Here is a 19520-nt window from a genome sequence, read left to right on the forward strand (position 1 = left end):
GGGATGGCTGTAGAATTCTAAGCTCTTCCCAATACCCCTTGCCCATGACCTCAGACCCCCGGCTCTGGTGCTGTGTCCCCATGGCCCTCCAGTCCCACAGCTCAGCTCCCTCTCCTACCCCAGTCCCTAAGCCCCACTGCCAACCTCCACGCAACCTGACCCAGCACCCACTCCACAGGTGCTGTGCCCCAAATCCAGTCCCGGATCATAGGAGGCTGGGAGTGTGAGAAGCATTCCCAACCCTGGCAGGCTGCTCTGTACTATTTCAGCAAGTTCCAGTGTGGGGGCGTCCTGGTGGACCCCCAGTGGGTGCTCACAGCTGCTCACTGCATAAACGAGTGAGTAGGGGCGGGCGTATGGAGAGGGGGTGTCTGTGAGCACACAGGTTAAGCCACCAGCACCGTCCCCTCAGATAACCTTAGGGGAGACTGCCGGACCTGATGAAGAGAGGGAGGGTTGTGGTCCAGGGTTACAAGGAGAGAGGCAGGGCTGGGACTGGATGACCCCAGGGAAGCCCTCTCCATGGGTGCCTGGGTCTCTTGGGTCTGTCGGCATAATTGTCTGTCTTTCTGGGTCTCCCTGTGTCCTGTGTCTCCTTGTCTCTGAGTGACTGGCTCTGTGTCTCTCTGTGTGACTGTGATTTGTCTCTTTCTCTCTTCTGTCTCCATGTCTCTGTATCTCTCTCCGTCTCTGTCCACCTCTGTCACCTGTGTCTCACCTTCCATCTCTCTGCCCCATCTCTCTCTCTCTGGTTCTCTTTCTCATTCCCTCTCCCTCATCACTCTCCCCCATCCAGAGAAAAGGAAGAGGTTATCCCCAAGGAGTGTGTATGGGGAAGGGCTCTCACACTGCCCATCCCCTCCCTCCAGGACAATCATCCACTCAAGAGGGACCCAGGGAAGGGCTGGTGTCAGCTGGAGCTGGGCGGGGGCAATGGAAAGAAGGAGGAAGGAGAAAAGGGGAGAGGGAGCTGGGGCAGGAAGGGGACGCTGACCTTGGGCTAGGGGCCAAGCCACCCGCCTGCTGCGGAACCAGCCCCACAGCCTCAGCTGCAGCTGAGCTGGTCCCAGGCTCCCCCACTGCCCCCCCACCTGCCCTCCTCCCTCTTCTCTCTCACCCTCTGTCACCCCCCTCGCTACCTCTGCCTGATTTCTCATTCTCTCTTCTTACTCCCTTCTCCCTTCCTCACTTGGTCCATTTCTCACTGTCCTTCCTAGTCTGTCTTTTCCCTCCCTCTGCTTCCCTTTGTCTATTTCTCACTGTCTTTGTCTCTTCCTCATCCTGTCTCCCGCGTGCTCCCTCTATCTCACCGGCTCCCCTCCACCTTTCCCACTCCCTCTACTGTTCTCAGCTCTATTTTACTCCATTTCTGTCTCTGTCTCTGTGACATTGTCACATTCTTTTATTTTCTGACTCGCTGAATTTTTTCTGTGACTCTATATCTTTCCTTCTGTCTCTGTTTCTCTTTCTCACTTTCGACCCTTCCTCATGCTCCCCTGTCCCATCTCCCTTGCCCCCTCCTCCCTCATGCTCACTGTCTCCATCCTCTCCTTCCCCAGCAATTACCAGATCTGGCTGGGTCGCCACAACCTGTTTGAGGACGAAGACACAGCCCAGTTTGCCCTTGTCAGCAACGTCTTCCCACACCCTGAGTTCAACCTGAGCCTCCTGAAGAACCACACTAACCTCCCCAGAAAGGACTACAGCCACGATCTCATGCTGCTCCGCCTGGAGGAGCCCGTCCAGATCACAGAGGCTGTGCAGGTCCTGGAGCTGCCCACCCAGGAACCCCAATTGGACAGCACCTGCTATGCCTCCGGCTGGGGCAGCACTGAACCAGATAAGTGTAAGCTGGGGCCAGACTGCGCAGCCTGGGGCCGGGGCACATGGGAGTGAGGGAGGAGAGGGCTAGGAACCTGGGCTCCGGAGTCTGAGGAAGGAGGGCTGAGGAGGTGGGGTCTGACCACAGCCATGTTTCTCCCTGCGCCGTAGTCACATACCCAGATGATCTCCAGTGTGTGGACCTCACTCTCCTGCCCAATGAGGTATGTGCCAATGCCCACCCTGAGAAGGTGACAGAGTTCATGCTGTGTGCTGGAGACCTGGAGGGCGGCAAGGACACCTGCGTGGTGAGCCAGCCTGACCCCTGGGGCTTTGAGGTGCTGGGGGAGGGGACTCAGATACTGGACTGAGGGTCAGCTATGCAGGCATCTGTCTCTGTTGCTTCCCAGCTGTGGCTCCCTCTTCCCTGCCCCCTTTGCTTCCTGCACTACCATCCAAGTATCATATCTGTCTCTCCTCCACATCATAGTTCACCCATTCCCACCTCTGACACATACGTACTGTCCAGTCAGGAGAAAGCTTCTTGGGAGATGTGACATCTGAGATGAGCCCTGAGGGTGGGAGGCTCCTATACATGGGTCCCACCTCCTCCTGCCCACTGACCTGTCTGCAGAGACCATCCCCCTCCTGGATCCTGCCCCTCTGGGCAGAAACTGGACCCTGAAGTCTCATCCCCATTGACAGGATTGGAGCCACTGTCCCCTCTATTGGAATCCCCACTGACGTTCCTCTTGGAGTGGACTATGGAGACAACTGTCTTTCCCCAGAGTTGGGGAGTTGCTGCTTGGATCTGGGCACCCAGGTCTGAGTGCTGGAGCTCCCCAGGCGGAACCCCAAGGCTTTGCTAACCCCTCTCATGCTCTCCCTCTCCCCCTTGCACTGTAGGGTGACTCAGGGGGCCCGCTGATCTGCGAGGGTATGTTGCAAGGAATCACGTCATGGGGCCATATCCCATGTGGTAGCCCCAATAAGCCCGCCGTCTACACCAAAGTGATTTCACATGTGGAGTGGATCAAGCAGACGATGGCTGACAACCCCTGAATGCCCCTGTCCTGTCCCTTACTCCCAGTAAAATCGAATACGCATCGAATTCGCATCCATTTCTGGTGTCATCTGGCCTTCCAAAAGCTGGGTGCCTGCACTCAGGGCCCACCCAGCCCAGACTAGCGCTCAGAAAGGCTCAGACCCCAAGGGGCAAGGCAAGGACTCTGAGTCTGCCCTGGGGGAGGGCACGAAACGGAGAGTCGGACTCTTGAGAGGTTGGGCCCATATTTTATGATGGCGAGGAAGGCGGGAAATGTCATTGCAAGCCACGCCTCCCTGGGGAGGGGCCTGTTCCGTCGAGGAGTGGGGCTGCGTCAAATGCTGGGCAGTGTCCTGTTGGCCTGGGGGCAAGACTGGACATCCTGGGTCGGTGCTGGTGGTCGGAGGGGGAGGAATTCCGACGATGGAATGAGGCTTCGGGCAGTGGCCAGCAAGGGCTAGACAACTGGGGGCGAGGCCTAGCTAGGCTCGGGGGCGGGGTCACATAAACTGGCCACGCGGCAAAGGCAGCGCGCAGAACAGGAGGGGGCGATGTCGGACTTCCAGGGAGAGGGGTGTAGGGTCAGGACTCTGGGCTGGAAGAGCCGCAAAGGGTGGGCCCTAGTTCGAGGGGCGGGACTTTGTTACCTGTTCTTGGAGGGTTTCTAGGGAGTGGGGCCTCCAGGGATGCCTAATCTCAGGCGTGTGGTCAAGATGAAAGGAGCTGGCCTGGCACCTGGGCGCAGTTACGTGTCAGTGTCCTGAGAAGCTCGGGTGCCATTGTTTAGAGAGGCTTAGGGGAGGATCTTGGGGAGGGAAGTGAACTGGGCACGTCCTCGGTGCACTTGGAGTCTTGGTCTGACCGCGGCTGTTCGAGCGTGGACCTCTGGGTGCTCTGCTGCGAGACCCACCGGCGATAGCTCAACCGCCACTCCATAGAGGTCTTCCCTCTGCCCCACATGCCCACGTGGTTCAAGTAGCTCAGTGCTCCTGGGGGTGGGGAGTAGGTGGGCCGTTGGACTCCGAGTTCCGCCCTAGGCTCTGCCCCATCCCTGAGGTGGCTCTCCCCCCAGGTCTGCCCCATCTGGCCCTCAGCCGCCTGGAGTTCTCCCCGGACTCCGCCCCCTGCCCTGCCGAGACCCCACCCCTTCCTCCCGAGGCCCCACCCTCACCGGCCCACAGCATCAAGGCGCCGCCGCTCCAGCCCAGGTAGGTGGTCATCAGGTAGGATACCCGTGGCCTCGGTTGCAACGTCTCGCAGTTGACTACAAAGAGGGTCAGGCTGAGGACAATCAGGAACCCTGCACTGGGGTGGGGCCATAGATGGACACGAGGCTGGACAGGGACCCTGAGACTGCCAGAAAAAGAAGAGATCCTCTCCCATCCTTCAGGACAAGTGTGCTGTTTTGGGCACACATTCAATCACACACACACACTCACTCACCAGACAGATACCAAGAGGCGGCGGAAAGAGAAGGAAACAGGAAAAGACTGAGAGAGATACCCAACACACTCACCCCACCTGAGTAAAATAAAGAAGTGAGATGTGCACAGAGAGTGGGACAGAAATCCCAACAGACATTCAAAGACCGAGACCCAGCAGACAGCAGGACAGAAACTCTGAGAAGCATCTCCCCCAAAGCCAGAGAGCCTCAGGGGAGAGTTGCTGAGATAGGGAGGGTACCCCCTCCTCCAGGGTGACACTTACCAATGCTTAAGCTGAGGGAACTGAAGACAAGGTCAGCCTTGTTAAGGCGGCGGAACACTGGCCGGAAGGAGAGGCTCATGGTGGGGAGGAGGACTAGACACAGGACCAGGGCCAGCATCATGAAGCCCATGCTCATGTGGATGAGAACTGGGGGGAAAGGGGGAAATGCCCCAGAGTCATCCCCAGATACTCTCCAAGGTCACCCTCATCCCCACTGACACCCATGAGCAGTATCCCCAACAGTTACCCCCAATGTTTAGCTACAGACATCCTCAAAATCACCCCATTGCTGTTGCCAAAGTCACCTCCTGGAAAACCCCAAATGATGCCCACTCTCACTCACGAAGTCACCCTCATGTACCTGTAAAGTCAACCCAGTCATCCCCACTTTGTTTAAAAATTGTGATTCACTATGTTGTGAAATTTACATAATATTGTAAATTAACTATACCTCAATTTTAAAGTCTTCCCCATTTGCACCCTCAAAGTCATTCCAAATCACCCCACTTGTCCCAAAGTCAACCCTAGACACTCTCATAATCAAATCCACACATACCACACAGATGACCCAAGGCAAACCCCTCACATCCTCAAGTTCACCACACAGAATCATCTCTATTATTTCTAGAATTATCCACACACACACACACACACACAAAGTTACCCTACTCATACTCCCAAAAGATGTCCCACAGCAACTCACATCAATACCTCAATACCACTCTTAGACACCCCTCACAGTACCCTCAAAGTCACCCAAGACACCTTAGTGACTTTAGTCATCTCTGAAGTCACCCTATTTCTCTTCCACTCATAACCCAAGGTCCCCTAGTGACCTCATTCACGCCCCCAGAAGCTCCCCAAATATCCAAATGTCACCCCCATTTACACCCTCAACCCTCCCACAGACATTCTCCAAATGTCCCCTTGTCCTCCGGAGCACACACAAGAAGTACACGACAAGAAAACTTCCAAATACTCTAAAACCAAGGTACCTAAAGATGTAATCACACTCAGTTTGAAATTGATATGTATCCAATTTGCATTTCAGTATGACGAGTTTCAGCCCCTTCTGAGAATTAAATCTCCTCCATTTAGCCCTTTCCTGTTTTGCCTACTGTTGAACAGTGCAAAACTACTTCAGCGAAGTGGGCTAAGACTTCATCTGCTTTGTTTTTGGCAAACTGCACATATATACAGAATAGCAATAGTGCTCTTGGGATCCATCACATAATCCTGGTTGAGGGCTTTTCATGACATATCCTGCCATCTGGGGCCACAGAGGTCATCGTGTGACTGTGGATGAGCCAATCACAGTGCCCCATGACCCAGACCAGGGTGATGGGCTCAAAGATGGGCACATGATCAAAACCAACCAATCAAGCTCTTCTCTGGGACTTTTTTCTAACTGAAGTTGTCAGGGATCAGCTCTTTCTCCTTTAGCCAAGAGGATTATGAACTTGGAGCTGCCTGAGCCTTGGACCCAGCCTCATGGGTGACAGGAGACCTGAAAGATAAAACTAAGAAGAGAAAGCAGACAGAGAAAGAGAGTATAGATGACATTCAAGTCCCTGGCTCTTGCCATCCCAGAGATAAGCCCACTCTTGTAGTTTGGTCAGAAGGAGTGGCCATTTGCTGCTTACCTCCCCACCATGCATTTTACCTTCCTGCCTTTCGCCACTCTGAGCCCCAGTTAAGTAGCCAAGAAACAGACAGTAATGTCTGATGAAATCACCTGGACCCTGAATGCAGCCATGCCTGAAAGCATTTCTGTCCCCACCTTTTTCACTGGGTGAGCCCATAAATTCCTTCACTCAAGCTAGTTTAATTTAGAGTTTCTATCACTTGTGACTCAGAGACTCCTGAGTAATTCAGGTCTCTTCTGTAGGTTGGCAAGGAGCACAGGATTCAATACTGCCTGCCTACCACCCACCAAAATCACAGTCAGGCCCTAAAACACACACACACACACATATATATATAAAACCAGAATTGAAAGTTCACCAAAAATCTAGAGGGAGAAGTGCTTCCCAAAGCTAAGTTAGTAAAGTCACAGAGACAAAGGTGGAGAAAAATTCTACATACATACATAAAAATTCTAAATTTCTGCACCTCAAAAAATAATTAAAACCTTCATAACCTAACATGTTAGTTCTTTATGCCAACCATAAAGCTCTGTATATTCTTAGCATTCAATAAATGGTGATTCACCTTGAAAAGAGAACTATAATACTGACATGTGTGTTTTTAAATGATAAATATATGTATACACATACCTCTAACTGTATATATGTATGTATAGTCATATGTGTATACACACATATAGCGATTTTCTCATATGTGCAGAGAATATGACTAGAACATGCAAGAGCTTAAAAACGGCTTAGCAACACTGGTTGCCCCCCAGGGCGGGGATCTGGGAGAGATTCAGCCCAAAAATGAGAGAAGTTAGCACTTTTTAAAATGTTGAACCACATACATATACTACCTGTTCAAATAAAATAAAAGCCATTTAAATTTAAAATAAGGAAAAATTGCAAATACCAACTACTATATATAGGACAGATAAACAACAAGTTTCTACTGCGCAGCACAGGGAACCATATTCAATATCTTACAGTAACCTATCATGTAAAAGAGTTTGAAAAGGAATGTATGTATGCACATGCATGACTGAAGCATTATGCTGTACACCCAAAACTGACACAACATTGTAAACTGACTCTACTTCAATAAAAAAAGAAATTTAAATAAGAAAAAGTTTAAAAATCACACACAGTTAACATTTTAGAACAAATGAGGCATATAATGAATATACACCATTCTTTTTTGTCTTCCCAGCACCTTTGAATACCAGTCCTGTTGGAATTTCCCAACCTATGTATCTGCACTTCCCAGTAAGGAAACCAGCCTGTCTTACAGCTAGGACCTCAGCATGCGATGAGGCTCCACCAATAAAATAGAGCCACGCTAAACTTGGACTCAGCAGCCAGGAGAAGTAGGTGGGAACTCAGCTCTAGTGAGGTTGGCTGCAACTATCTCCAGGCTCCCGGTGTAGCAGAGAAAGAGGTTCCCCAGTGGAGTCCAGGCCTGGAGATACTGGGATCCACAGGTCAAGCTGCAATGTGCATGCCCAGCCAGCCAGTCCTCCAGGACTCTTTGGGCATGGGCTTAATCCTGAAAATATAAATCTATTTTCTGCTTAAACCAAGCTGAATTGGCTTCTGTTGCTGGTCATGAGACTCGGGGATTCTGTAGGTGGAGTATCTAACAAAGCCTTACAAAATGTCCACCAACCCTTCTGAAGCACTGCTGTTCTGCGCTTGGGAGTCTACCTCCCAAAGTAATTGTGCTCAAATAAAGTATTGTAGACCTGGCAGGACATTGTGCACAGCTGCGTTTGCCCACCCAGCATCCATTCCCACTCTTTTGGCAACAGCGTCTTGATACTGTTCAGAGGAACTCTCCACTCACCCTCTGTCCTTGTGCTCCTGACAGAAATGACCCCTTCCATTGACTCTTAAGAAAAGCACCTGATCCAGACCCAGCCAATCACAGCATGACATCCTCCTGACCACAGCAAACGGTTCACGGAGCAGTGAGAAACTCCCAGGTAGTGAGTCTGACCCCATCTGACTTAATCCTGAGACCTTTGCTTGAGGGCCAGAGGAGACAGCTTATTCTCTTTTTTCCATGGTTGTTTACAGAAAAAAATGGGACCCGGAAGCTGCTGGACAGCCCCATTGCCACTGCATGGGCACAGTTTGCCTCAGGGCTCACCACAGAGGAAGGCTTCAAGGAGAGATGGCAAGAGACAGACACCTTTTGAGCACCGGATCCAGCAGTACCTGAACCAGGATCAATTTATGGCTCCCAATTTTTCTATAACTTGAAACCAGATTGAGTTTGAGAGGTATAAGAGAAAGAGATTCTCAAAATAAACAAATACATATAGTAAGATTAATCTTACACAATGTTCAGGAAGTCTTAATGAGCACTTGAGATCCAAAATGAAGGTAGGTGTGTTGGCTGGAGAAAAACAATTCTTATAATAAGAACACGGGCCAGGCACTGTTCTAAGTCCTTTCTATGTTTTAATTCACGCCTTCCTCAAACATGATTAGGTACTGCTATCACTGACATTATAAAAATGAGGAAACTTGTGGCACACAGGAGTGAAGGAATCTGCCCAAGGTGACCCCGCGACCAAGTGGCTGAGCCAGGATTTGAACCCAGGCTCTCTGGCTCCAGGATCTGGGCTGCCTCTGTGGCAATGCTCAAAAGCCCTGGAAACACAGACATCTACAAGGAGGCAAAATGCTTCTCAAGGAGCTGGAAGCCTCCTGTTATCTTAAAAAAAAAAACTTTAAAAAAGAGTGTGAGAGAGAATGATGGTGCCTTTAATCATCTAATCATCAGGCCACACGTAATGCCCTTCTTTCCATGCACAGTGACAGTCCCGATTTCTCTAAGTCATATGTAATTCCAGGAAAACCCTCACAAGGCCTCCAGAGAATCTCCAGAGACCCTCTCAGGAATACTGAAGACTCCCCCCTCCCAGGAACACCCAAAGAGATTCCCCCAGAGATTCTCTCCCTTGATAATCTCCAGAGACACCTCCCCCCAGAGCACCCCATAGCCTGTCCAGGCTCCTACTGACCGGTGACTTGGCCCAGGCTGACACACTTGTGCTTCCTGCAGTCAGTCCAGAAGCCCAGGTAGCCCGTGTAGGAGCCCTGCAAGTAGGCCATACGCCCATCCAACACGCTGAGCACCATCAGGGTCGCCAGAATGCTGAAGACAAGACACCAGCCCCGCAGGACGAACTTGCGGTCCTCCTCCCACGAAGAGACGGGGTCCACTGGGAAAGAATAGAGTTCTGGGGGCCTGGATCTGCCTGCATCACTCTGTTTCATCCTAATCTCCATCATGGAACACAGTCATATCTCTGTCTCCACCCAAACCTTGCCTTTTACCCTATTCTCAATTCCCTTCCATCCATAGCCATCTTTCCCATCCCCACCCAAACCCCCATTCCAACTTCATTCCCCTCTCTGTTTTCTGTCCCATTCCCAGGACCATCCACAACCCCATGCCATCCCCAGTATGCTTCCTAAATCCCAAACACTACCCATTTCTATCTCTACTCCTAAGACACAACTCAGCCCCCATCCAAATCCCACCCTGAGCCCAAATCTACTTGTTCTGTCTCCAGCCTCAACCTCTGCTTCCTAGTCCTCAAAGCCCAGCTCTGTCTCCACTCTCAGCTTCATTCCCCTTATCACCATCCCTGTCACAAATCCCAACCTAGGACACAGAAAACAATGACACAGGTTCCAAAGTGTGTTCACCAGGCCAAGACCCATGGCGTCAAAGGAGCGAACATGGGTGGTGCACCCAACACCCACCAAGCACTGTGATCTGCCAACCTTCCCAGTTGGCAGGGACCCTGACCCCACACTGCTCCCTTACCTCCAGAGCCACACTGGACTTCACAGGGTCCCTCTCACACACCAAGAGGCCACCTTGGGGCCTCTCCTCCCTGAGTTGAAGCTCAGATTCCTGCTGCTCCCTCCACCTAGGACTTTCTTCTTCCACCTTTGCCCAGACTGCCCTAAACACCCTCACTTCCAACATCACTTCCTCCACATTCCTTTCCGGAGCTCCCCCAGCCTCAATTCTTAATCAGGTTCCCTATTAAACACTCCCGTAGTGCAGTGTGCAATTCTCCCTCACGGGCACACCATAGACTTGGGGTTCATTATTTCACCGTTTATTTGCCTACCAGTCTTCCATGAGGGTAGGGAACCAATTTCTTCTGTTTTCCGCTGCACCCCCATTGCCTGGTATGAGGATTTGCTCTCTTTTTTTAAATTTACTTTTTGGTGGGGAGGGTAATCAGGTTCATTTATTTATTTATTTGTTAATGGAGGTACCGGGGATTGAACCCAGGACCTCGTGCATGCTAGGCATGCACTCTGCCACTGAGCTGTACCGTTCCCCACCCCCCAGCCTTTGCTCTTGAAAGCGTGCATGAATAAATGAATGAATGGATGCATTAGCAGTATCCAGGAATAGTAATTCCTTTCTCTTCTTCTGTGGAACCTCTCAATGTGGATTTCAGAAGAAATTGGGTCTCTGAGTCTGGAACTCAGGAAGGAGCTTGGGGGATGGAGAAAAAGTTTTAAAACTGAAATCAACATCCCATGAAATGTGAAAACTTTCAACAAGTTTTTCTTACAATGGGTTCTAAGGGCTTTTACATGTTATCAGCCCATTTCATCCTTACAACAACCCTCTGAAGTATCATAATCTCCTCTCACAGATGAGGAAACAGAGGTACAGAGCAGCTGAATAGATATCCATGTAATTAAAGACATAAAAGTTTGTGGGTTTTGTTTTTTTCAAGATATCATCATTAAAGGCAAAGGAGAGGATGAGGGAAAGAGCAGTTTGGAAAAATCCCCCCTCTGACTGGAAAGGCAGCACATACTGGTCGGGACACCTGCACTCCTGCTGACCTCTCTGGAGCCTTTCTCGATCTGTGGCTGGGTCTGCTTCCTCTCCCCAAGCCCAGACTGGAGGTCTTTGAGGGTAGGGAGCAGGCCTAATCTTCTCTGAGTCCCTGAGACTCAGGGACAGGTGAAGAGAGACAGAGACAGAGGAGATGGAAAAGGAGCAAGAAGACACATGGAAATTGAGACGGGAAAAAAGGGATGAACTTGATTCAGAGAAGGCCCTGGCTGGGATGAGGGGGAGACAGGTAGGAGGAGTGAATGATAAATTCAGATCACAGGCTCTCCAGAAACTGCAAGAATTGATCTCAGAGATGGCCCGTGACCCAGCCCTGACTCAGTCTCGCCTAGCCCTACTCTGGCCCCTGTTGTCTTCACCTTGACCCCTCCCTTACCCCTTAACCCTACTCTGACCCCACCTACCCTGGCCCCTCTCTGATCCTGCTCTTTCTCCACCCTGATCATTCCCTACCCTCTATCCCACCCCTGCCCTGTCCTGACACCTCTCTGACCCAGCAGTGACCCCTTCTTGACCCAAACCCAAACTTGACCCTACCAAGACCCTACACTGAGCCCACCCTGACCCAGCCCAAGCCCCCATGTCTCTCACACAGGTCTAGGGTGGAATGTGAGTCCATGGCTAATGTCTCAACCTCCTGGAACCCCTCCAACTGTCATGGAACCTCCCCCTGCCCCCAGCTCCAGGTCAGATTGAAGCCCTGAGGCCTGACTGTGGACAGCAGGAGAGACCAAGAAACACAGGAGAGACCAAGAAACACAGAAGAGGGGACAGAGAGATTCAAACCCCAAAGGACACAGCCTGAGCCCCGGGAGAGACCAATGGACTTCCAAGTGGCCACGGAGATGCCTGGAAGGAAGGGCTGAGGCAGCTGGCAGGCTGTTGAGTACATCTGGGGATTGGCCAGACCCCGCATGTCCACATGGCCCAGAGGTCCCAATCTGGCCACCAGAGTGCTCTGCCAGAATTCCTTCCAGCAGCAACTAACAACAACCGAGGCAAGACCCAAGACTCGTCATCAACTACCTTCAGGCCCCGGGTCAGTACCCAAGGCTCTCAGCCCACTGTCCAGAATCACCAAGTCAGTACTGAAGACTCTCAGCCCACTGTCCACAGCCGCCGGGTCAGTATTCAAGAACCCCTGCCAGTTATCCACAGCCGCCGGGTCAGTATCCGAGAACCCCTGCCTGTTATCCACAGCCGCCGGGTCAGTACCCAAGGCTCTCAGACCACTGTCCAGAATCACCAAGTCAGTACTGAAGACTCTCAGCCCACTGTCCACAGCCGCCGGGTCAGTATTCAAGAACCCCTGCCAGTTATCCACAGCCGCCGGCTCAGTACCCAAGATGCATCATCCATCAGTCACCAATTCAGTGCTGAGGACGTGCCACCCATCACCAGCAGTCACCGGGCCAGTGTCCAAGACACACCGTCTGTAATCTACAGTAGCCATTTCAAAACCCGAGATGTCCCATCTGTTTTCCAAACTCACTGCTTCAGTATCCAAAGCCCTTTGTCAGTGACTCGCACCCCCTGGACCAATGTAAAATCAGTTACCTGCAGTAGTCGAGTGAGTATCCCGCCAACAACCCAGAGTCCCCACTCAAGCCTTCAAGTCTCCAGGTCAGTCCGGGCCAGAGTCGATGTCCCCCCATCAATTACTCACAGCCCAGAGGCCAGTATCAAAAGTAATGAATCAATCATCTGGACCTCCCAGGAGAGCTTCAGAGACACTTTGGATGGTCCCCAACACAACCCAAATACCCCAGAAAGCAACCTCTACAGTTCACCATCAGGCAGCTCCACTGAGGGCAGATCTGGCAGGTAAGAGGCAGGGGTCCAGAGAGCTGGTCAGCTTTGGGGCTAGAATTCTAGGGGAGGGGTATCAGGAAAAGCCAGGGACCAGAGGCATAGTTGGTAAAGCAGAGATTGGAGTTTAGAGTTAGGTGTGGCTGGGCTTGAAAGCTGGATCTGAAGGTTTGCTCTGGGTGGGGACTGGCATTGAGGCTGGACCTGTGATTCAACCTAGAGAATAGATTTGGGGGGTGGCAAGGCCTGGAAGCTAGATCTGGAGGCAAGGGAGCCTAGAGGCTGAACCCGGGTGAGCATGTCCTAGAGGGAGATACAGGGCATGGAGAACAGACATAGGCAAAATAGAGTCTGAAGGTTAGACTTGGGGGGACAGGGTCTGACAGCTGGACCTGGGGTGGCTGGGCTGGGTGGCTGGACTCAGTGCTGACATTGGTAATGGGCAATCTGCTGCAGGTTTCAGGACAGGTGTAGACTCAGCCATTCCCAGCTGCCCATGGGCTGGCGGTTGCTGCACGAGGCCAGGAAGATCAGTCACCAGCTGAGCCTGGTGCTGAGCCTGGCCGGCATGGTGACCATCGGTCTCATCTCTCTGGGCCAGCACTGGATCCACTTCCAGGTGCCACTGATGCCCCCTGAGGATCCTGCTGGCTACCCCACCATTCTCATCAATACCATCTTCTTTGTGCAGTGCCCTGACACCTCCTGCCAGAATGAGTACGACCAGAATGCTTGTAAGACCTACCCTACACTCACTGTTCCTGGGACTCATCTCTCCTCTTTGTCCAAGGGACCCTCTTCTGCCTTCCCCGGATTGGTCCTCACTGTCCTGGGCTAGTTCTCCCCTCTCCATGACAGTTCCCACTACCCTTGAATAGTCCCCCTTTCCCCCAAGACGGTCCTCACTGCCTATGCTCATTCTCACCTACATGATACCCATCCTCACAATTCTCATAACCCTAGCACCTGGTACATAATCCTGAGGCTTTTTCACCCCAAGGAATCTGTCCTCATCACATCAAGTTTGTTCCTCAATGCCCAACCCACTTGTCACTGCCCAAGAACCTGTCCTCAATGACCTAGAGGCATCTGCCTCAATACCCCATCTCTAGAGCCCAATTTCAATTTCCTTAAAATAGGGATGAAGAATTTTCAAGGGAGAGGACTTAAGACTACTTCCAGACTCCCCGGGGACCCTCTCCCCCATGCTCAGGGCCTCAGGGCCCGTCTTGGTGTCCTGATTTTCTTCCTTCCCCAGACTTGCTGGACTTTGCCTGGGCCTTCCTCCTCATTGCAAGCACTTCCAGCTTCTGCCTCTGCATCATCCTCATAAACATCGTCTTCTTCACAAGCACCAACACGCCCATGCTGGACTTCTCCAGTGTCATCATCAGCATCCTGACAGGCATGGCACTGAGACCTGTCCCTGAGGAACCAAGTAGAGGAGTTCCCTGCCCAGTGCCTCTCCTGATAGCCAGCCTCTCCCCACCACACTCCAACCCCATCCTCATTTTCACCTTCAACCCCAATCCCAGTACTATCTCCCTCCAAATCTCCAGTCCACCCCAATAAAAAATATTAACTTCCAACCCAACCCCATCTCCAGTCCAAGTCCACTCCATCACCAACAGATCTCAAAATCATTCACATTCCCTTCTGTGATATCCATCCCCATCCACACCCCCACTCCAATTCTATCTTCTTTCCAATCGCCAAGCCCTTTACAAACATCAACACAACTCAACTCCATGCCTAACGCTCCTCAAGACTCATTCCAAATCCAAACTACCCCTCTTACCTGTGAATCTCAACCCAACCCATTCCCAACCTCATGGTCTTACCAGTCTCCAATCCATCCTCATCCCCAACCACAACTCATCCCCACCCCTCAAACCAGCCTCAACCTCAGTGTCCATCACTCAGTCTTCAACTATCCAATACTCAACCCCGTGTCCAGTTCCCACCCCATCCCGTCTCACCAACACCAGCAGCTCAGTGATTTTGTTCAAGCTACTTAATTTTTCTGAGCCACAGTTTTCTTATCTGTAGGATAGGATAACATTTCCTACCATGTGGAGATGTAGTGAGGATTGCATTAGAAAATGTCAGTAACTGATGGTAGCAATTTAACTGCCTGCATCTTTATTGTGATAATCCTCCCACCCCCACCCAAATAACTCAAAATTGCTATTCTGATTAGAATAGCTTAGTTTCCATTTGCATGCCAAACCACACTTTTTAGAAGAGAGGGGCACTTAATTTGGAAATGAAGAATATTGTGTTCCTGTCTCTTGTAATAATTGATCACAACTTTCAACTGCATCAAGAGAACATTCTTAGAGAGTAATAGTGAGGCCAAGAATAGAGAACACTCCACTTCCTTGTTATTAAATGGTATTTACCCAGTTTGTCTAGTAACTCCTCCTAAATACAAGGTACAAAGGGTAGAAAACATCTGTTTTATGTCATCTAAAACAGAACATTTTTCAATAAGAAAATCATTTCTGTCCAATGTCCCCTTTAATTAAATGCAGAACACCTCCTATATTATTTTTAATAACATAAAAAAATTACCCAGTATTCCACTACCCAAGGAAAAAAAATGAATCTTTTCCTTTTCACAAATTCTTTAATTCATGTCATTTCAAAATAAAGTTCAAATGTCCAGAATGACTAAGTTCCTTCAGAAGCCCAAAATTAAAGACCCAATACAGTGATGATAATCAGGCCCAATTCCTGAGGGCACATTGTGTGCCAGGAAACATACTGATCTCAGTAACTCCTAATGACAGCCCAAGGAGATAGGTCCTATGATTATGCCCACTTTACAGATGAGGGAAATGAGGCTCAGAGGGATGGAGTGGCTGCCCTAAGATGGGATACAGAAGCAGGACAAGAAGTCCAGTCTGTCAGCCCCAAAGCCTGTGGTTTTAGACACCACCAGTGCCTGGTTCAAGACCAAGTCTTGCCCTTCCAATGTCCTCCACCATGACGTTGTCAGGAGCCTGTTTTCCTGCCTGTGAGCAGAGGTCAGGGAGGTGAAAGGAAGTGGGAAAATAATGAACAAGACCTTGGCAGCCACACAACTATGGGCAAGGATTCTCACACACCTGATGCTGGCCTCCTAACACCTGTACTCACACAGGGATCAGCATGATACTGTGTATCCTGTTCTACTTGATGCAGGCCCATGAGTACCTGCAGGAGGGCATGACCTACGAGCTGGGGTGCAGTTTCTACCTGGCATGGATCGGCGTCTTCCTCTTCCTGATGACTGGTCTGGGCCGGGCTGGGGTTGGGTTTGGGGTTTGGGCATGGGTTCAGGGAGGCAGACGGGGACTGGGTGGGATAGGGTTTGGGAGGGGGATGGGATTGCAGAGAGGGTTAAGTAGGATTGGACTGAGGAGGGAGATGGGGTTGGGGATGGGTATAGGGCTGGATGCACGGGTGGGGTTGGGTTTGGACTGGGGAATGGGTTGGGCGCAATGTAGAGAATGGTCCTGGGTTTGGGTTTGAAGATAGGGGTCAGGGACAGTGTTGGGGATGGAGCGGAGTTTCGGTATGGGCATGGATTTGGGATCACAGTAAGGGGTGTGGCTGGGCTTGGGGAAAGAACCAGGATCAGGCTCGGGCTGGTGAACCTTGCGCCTCAGCCCACTGCACTCTTCCTTCCTTCAGGTTTCTTCTCCTATCTGAACTACATGAACTTCTGGTCCCTCCTGGCGATCCAGGCCATCTGGACTTAGGGCACAGGAATGACCCCACCTCCCTGCCAAGGAGCCTGCTCACAGCTCCCCACCAAGCACCTGACAACCCTGCTCTCCAGCCCCACCCCCACTGAGGGTCTCTTCCCTTTCCAGTCACCTCTGAATATTCCTCCCCCAACTCGGATTAATAATCTGTATTTTCAAAGAATCTGTGTTTTTTACCCAGAATGTTCTTTGAGCTCAATACCTCGAAGTGTACTTGGGAAGTGCCAGGCCTCCCTGGGGCCATCCCTTGGGCCCTCTGGGGAGAGGGGCAGGTGTGGGAGGGACTAAAGGGGAAAGAGACAGGAGGCGCCAGCACACAGAGCAGGTTCCTGATTCTTGCCATAGAGATGGTGCTCAGTCAGTGTTTGTCGAATAGCTGATGCTTTTAAGCCCAGCTCTTTGGGCTTCATCCTTCCCATCTGTGACCCCCAATAATTTGCCCCTCCCAGGGTTAATTCTCTTTGCACCCACACTTCCTCCTGCCTTTCCCAGCAGCTCCTGTCACTGTCTCCATTCTTCTCCCCAACTCCACCCCAAAACAAAGCTGTTCTTTTTTTCACTTAAAAATTTTTTTCTATGGGGTCCCATTCCTTCCTTATTTATTTCTTTTTAAGGCTGTCATATGTAGCCAATCTTTGCAGATGGTTTGGGGCTACGAGTCATTTACTAAACGGGGCAGGGTTGAAACCCAAGTACACAGTTATATCAATGTCTAGGTCTCCCTGCAGGGCCCCCTCCTGGGGGGGGTCCCATTTATCCGCCTTTCACACAATGGTTAAGGAGGCAGGTTTTGAATCTAGTGCAGCCACTGACTTGCTCTATGACCTGGGAGCAAGGGGTTGAACCCATTTGGACCTCAGTTTCCCCAACTGTAAAATGGAGATAATGGTAGTCTAGTTGTTCCTCTGTATCCGAGGGGGATTGGTTCCAGGACACGCCCCCCCACCAGCTTCGGATACCAAGATCCAAGGATGCTCAAGTCCCTTATATAAAATCGCAGAATATTTGCAATTTTATACAAGGGATGATGCACATCTTTCTGTATATTTTAAATCATCTCTCAATTATAATATGTAATACAATGCAAATGCTATTAAATAGTTATAAATGTAATGTAAATGCTATGTAAATCGTTGCCTGGGCACACAGCAAATTCAAGTTTTGGTCTTGGGAACTTTCTGGAACTGTTTTTTTCCCCAACATTTTCCATGCACAGCTGGTTGAAATGTGCACGTGGAACCTGCTTGTAGGGGAAGCCAATGGTACTTCAATCTAGATAAGAGTTTAGGCCATAGTATGTGCTCTCTAAGTGTTGTTACAATAATCCGTCCTCTTGTCTCCCACAAAAGGCTCTCAAATGCGCTCATTTTTAATAAGAAGTGAGCTGCAACTATGAGCCAGACACTGGGTCTATAGGAGTGATCAAACTAGACACAAATCCTAGTCTTTAAGGAATTGACGTTTTGGCAGAGAGGCAAAAACAAAAACAAAAACAAGCAAAAAACCCATGCCCACAGAAAGATATGTGAGGGGATAAGAGCTATAAAGAAAAATAAAGGAGAGAAAGGGTGACCAGTCTGGAAAACAGAGGGCCTGTTATATAGAGTGAATGGGTGGGGAGCTCTAGGCTACGGTGACATCTGAGCAGAAACAGGCCTGAAGAGAGGAAGAGGGCCATGGGGATAGACTGGATGGGAAAGTTCCAGGCAAAGGCAATAGCAAACGCAAAGGTCTTGAGGTAGAAACGACCTTGGCAGTTCCCAGGAAGACCAGGGAGGCCACTGTGCTAGTGTAGCATGAGCAAGGGAGACAGAAAGGGGAGACGAAGGCAGAGGAGCAGGGACCGGGTCACTCTGGGCCTTGTGGGCTACAAGGAAGACTTGTAGGAGCCAGTGAAGGAAATGTCTCATTTTAAGAGCAGAGTTCAGGTCTCTTCCTTTTACTTCAGATCACAGGCTTCACGGAGGAGTCTCTTCAGTAGAAGGAAGAAAACAACCCAAACGACCAGGGGGACCATCTAAACAAAATATATTCTATTCACACAGGGAATGCTTTGCCACTGTTTAAGGGATGAGGTCGTTCTGTGTACTGATGTGGAGAGACTATTTATGGGACAAACTAGAGTGGGAAAAAAGCATCTTTATCCATAACACGCGCGCTTGAATATCAATAAAGGAAAAAGTCCACACCAAATTGTAGACAGTGATGATTCTGGTCAATGGGTTTGAAGTAGTAGAGAAGTTTCATTGTTTTATTTTTGAAAAAATTGTCACAATCATGTCACTTGAAAAGACACCCAGGGGGGGAGGGTGTAGCTCAAGTGGTAGAGCGCCTGCTTAGCATGCATGAGATCCTGGGTTCAATCCCCAGTACCTCCTCTAAAAATAAATAAATAAACCTAACTACCTCCCACTACCCTCCAAAAGAAAAGAAAAGACACCCAGATTTCCAACCCTGCCAAGAAGCCAAGCCCCCAACTCTTAGACAATCCAAACCAGGGGTGTACCCCAAATCTGGCCCCCAAACAGCCCCAGGAGTCCAGGCCTCCTGCCCCTTCCTCAAACCTCCAGCCGCCGGTCCCGCCCCTCCCCCTCACCGCGCAGGCTCGGCCTCTAATTCTGCGCCACGCGACGCTTTCCCAGAACGCCCACCTGTCAAACTCCGCACTGGGTCCGGCCTCCCACTCTGCGGCTGGTACGTCGCCGGGGTTGGCCCCGCCTCTGCAAGCGCAGCTCGCGCCACTGCCGTGCTGGAAATTCCAGTTGCTTCCCCTTCTGGCCCCGCCCACACCTGGAAGGGGGCCTTCCCCTTCAGGGCCCGCCTTTGGTGCTGTTCACAGAATTGCCTGACCC

At 50.7% G+C, this 19520-nt stretch overlaps 3 protein-coding genes and 1 long non-coding RNA gene across 9 annotated transcripts in view; 3 read left to right on the top strand and 1 right to left on the bottom strand.

Annotated features, from left to right (window-relative positions):
* Positions 1–2929, top strand: part of KLK1 (kallikrein 1) — a 4621-nt gene extending 1692 nt beyond the window's left edge. Inside the window, exons 2-5 of the mRNA XM_006208420.4 lie at positions 179–338; positions 1560–1846; positions 1993–2129; positions 2728–2929. Coding sequence (XP_006208482.2) covers positions 179–338; positions 1560–1846; positions 1993–2129; positions 2728–2883 — 740 coding nt within the window. The 3' untranslated portion in view covers positions 2884–2929. The remainder of the gene's footprint in view (positions 1–178; positions 339–1559; positions 1847–1992; positions 2130–2727) is intronic.
* The window catches only part of LOC116282197 (uncharacterized), a 26225-nt gene extending 14450 nt beyond the window's left edge, over positions 1–11775 (bottom strand). The window contains exons 1-5 of one of the 4 annotated variants that reach the window (XM_072968630.1): positions 11699–11775; positions 9234–9434; positions 4574–4720; positions 4038–4130; positions 3095–3855 (exon numbers count right to left, since the gene is read on the bottom strand). In XM_072968630.1, coding sequence (XP_072824731.1) covers positions 3650–3855; positions 4038–4130; positions 4574–4720; positions 9234–9434; positions 11699–11726 — 675 coding nt within the window. In that variant the 5' untranslated portion in view covers positions 11727–11775 and the 3' untranslated portion in view covers positions 3095–3649. Of the gene's footprint in view, positions 1–3094; positions 3856–4037; positions 4167–4573; positions 4721–9233; positions 9435–10045; positions 10757–11698 lie in introns of those variants that run through there. The other 3 variants (XM_072968629.1, XM_072968631.1, XM_072968632.1) reach the window with 3 other exon arrangements.
* On the top strand, positions 3652–8536 carry LOC140698367 (uncharacterized). 2 transcript variants are annotated; one of them, XR_012076122.1, is made up of 4 exons: positions 3652–4074; positions 7415–7575; positions 8072–8186; positions 8281–8536. It is a non-coding gene; the product is annotated as an uncharacterized lncRNA (long non-coding RNA). The 2 variants fall into 2 exon arrangements; XR_012076121.1 differs by having other exon boundaries at positions 7415–7571.
* LOC140698361 (uncharacterized) lies at positions 11541–16831 on the top strand. 2 transcript variants are annotated; one of them, XM_072968591.1, is made up of 5 exons: positions 11541–12931; positions 13373–13650; positions 14175–14321; positions 16062–16193; positions 16595–16831. In XM_072968591.1, the coding sequence occupies exons 1-5, from the start codon at positions 12030–12032 to the stop codon at positions 16660–16662; spliced, it is 1527 nt and encodes a 508-aa protein (XP_072824692.1). In that variant the 5' UTR covers positions 11541–12029; the 3' UTR covers positions 16663–16831. The 2 variants fall into 2 exon arrangements, with proteins under 2 accessions (XP_072824692.1, XP_072824693.1); XM_072968592.1 differs by lacking the exon at positions 14175–14321.
* The last annotated feature ends 2689 nt before the right edge of the window (positions 16832–19520 follow it).

Source organism: Vicugna pacos, chromosome 9 (assembly GCF_048564905.1).
Source record: "Vicugna pacos chromosome 9, VicPac4, whole genome shotgun sequence".
NCBI classification, from domain to species: domain Eukaryota; kingdom Metazoa; phylum Chordata; class Mammalia; order Artiodactyla; family Camelidae; genus Vicugna; species Vicugna pacos.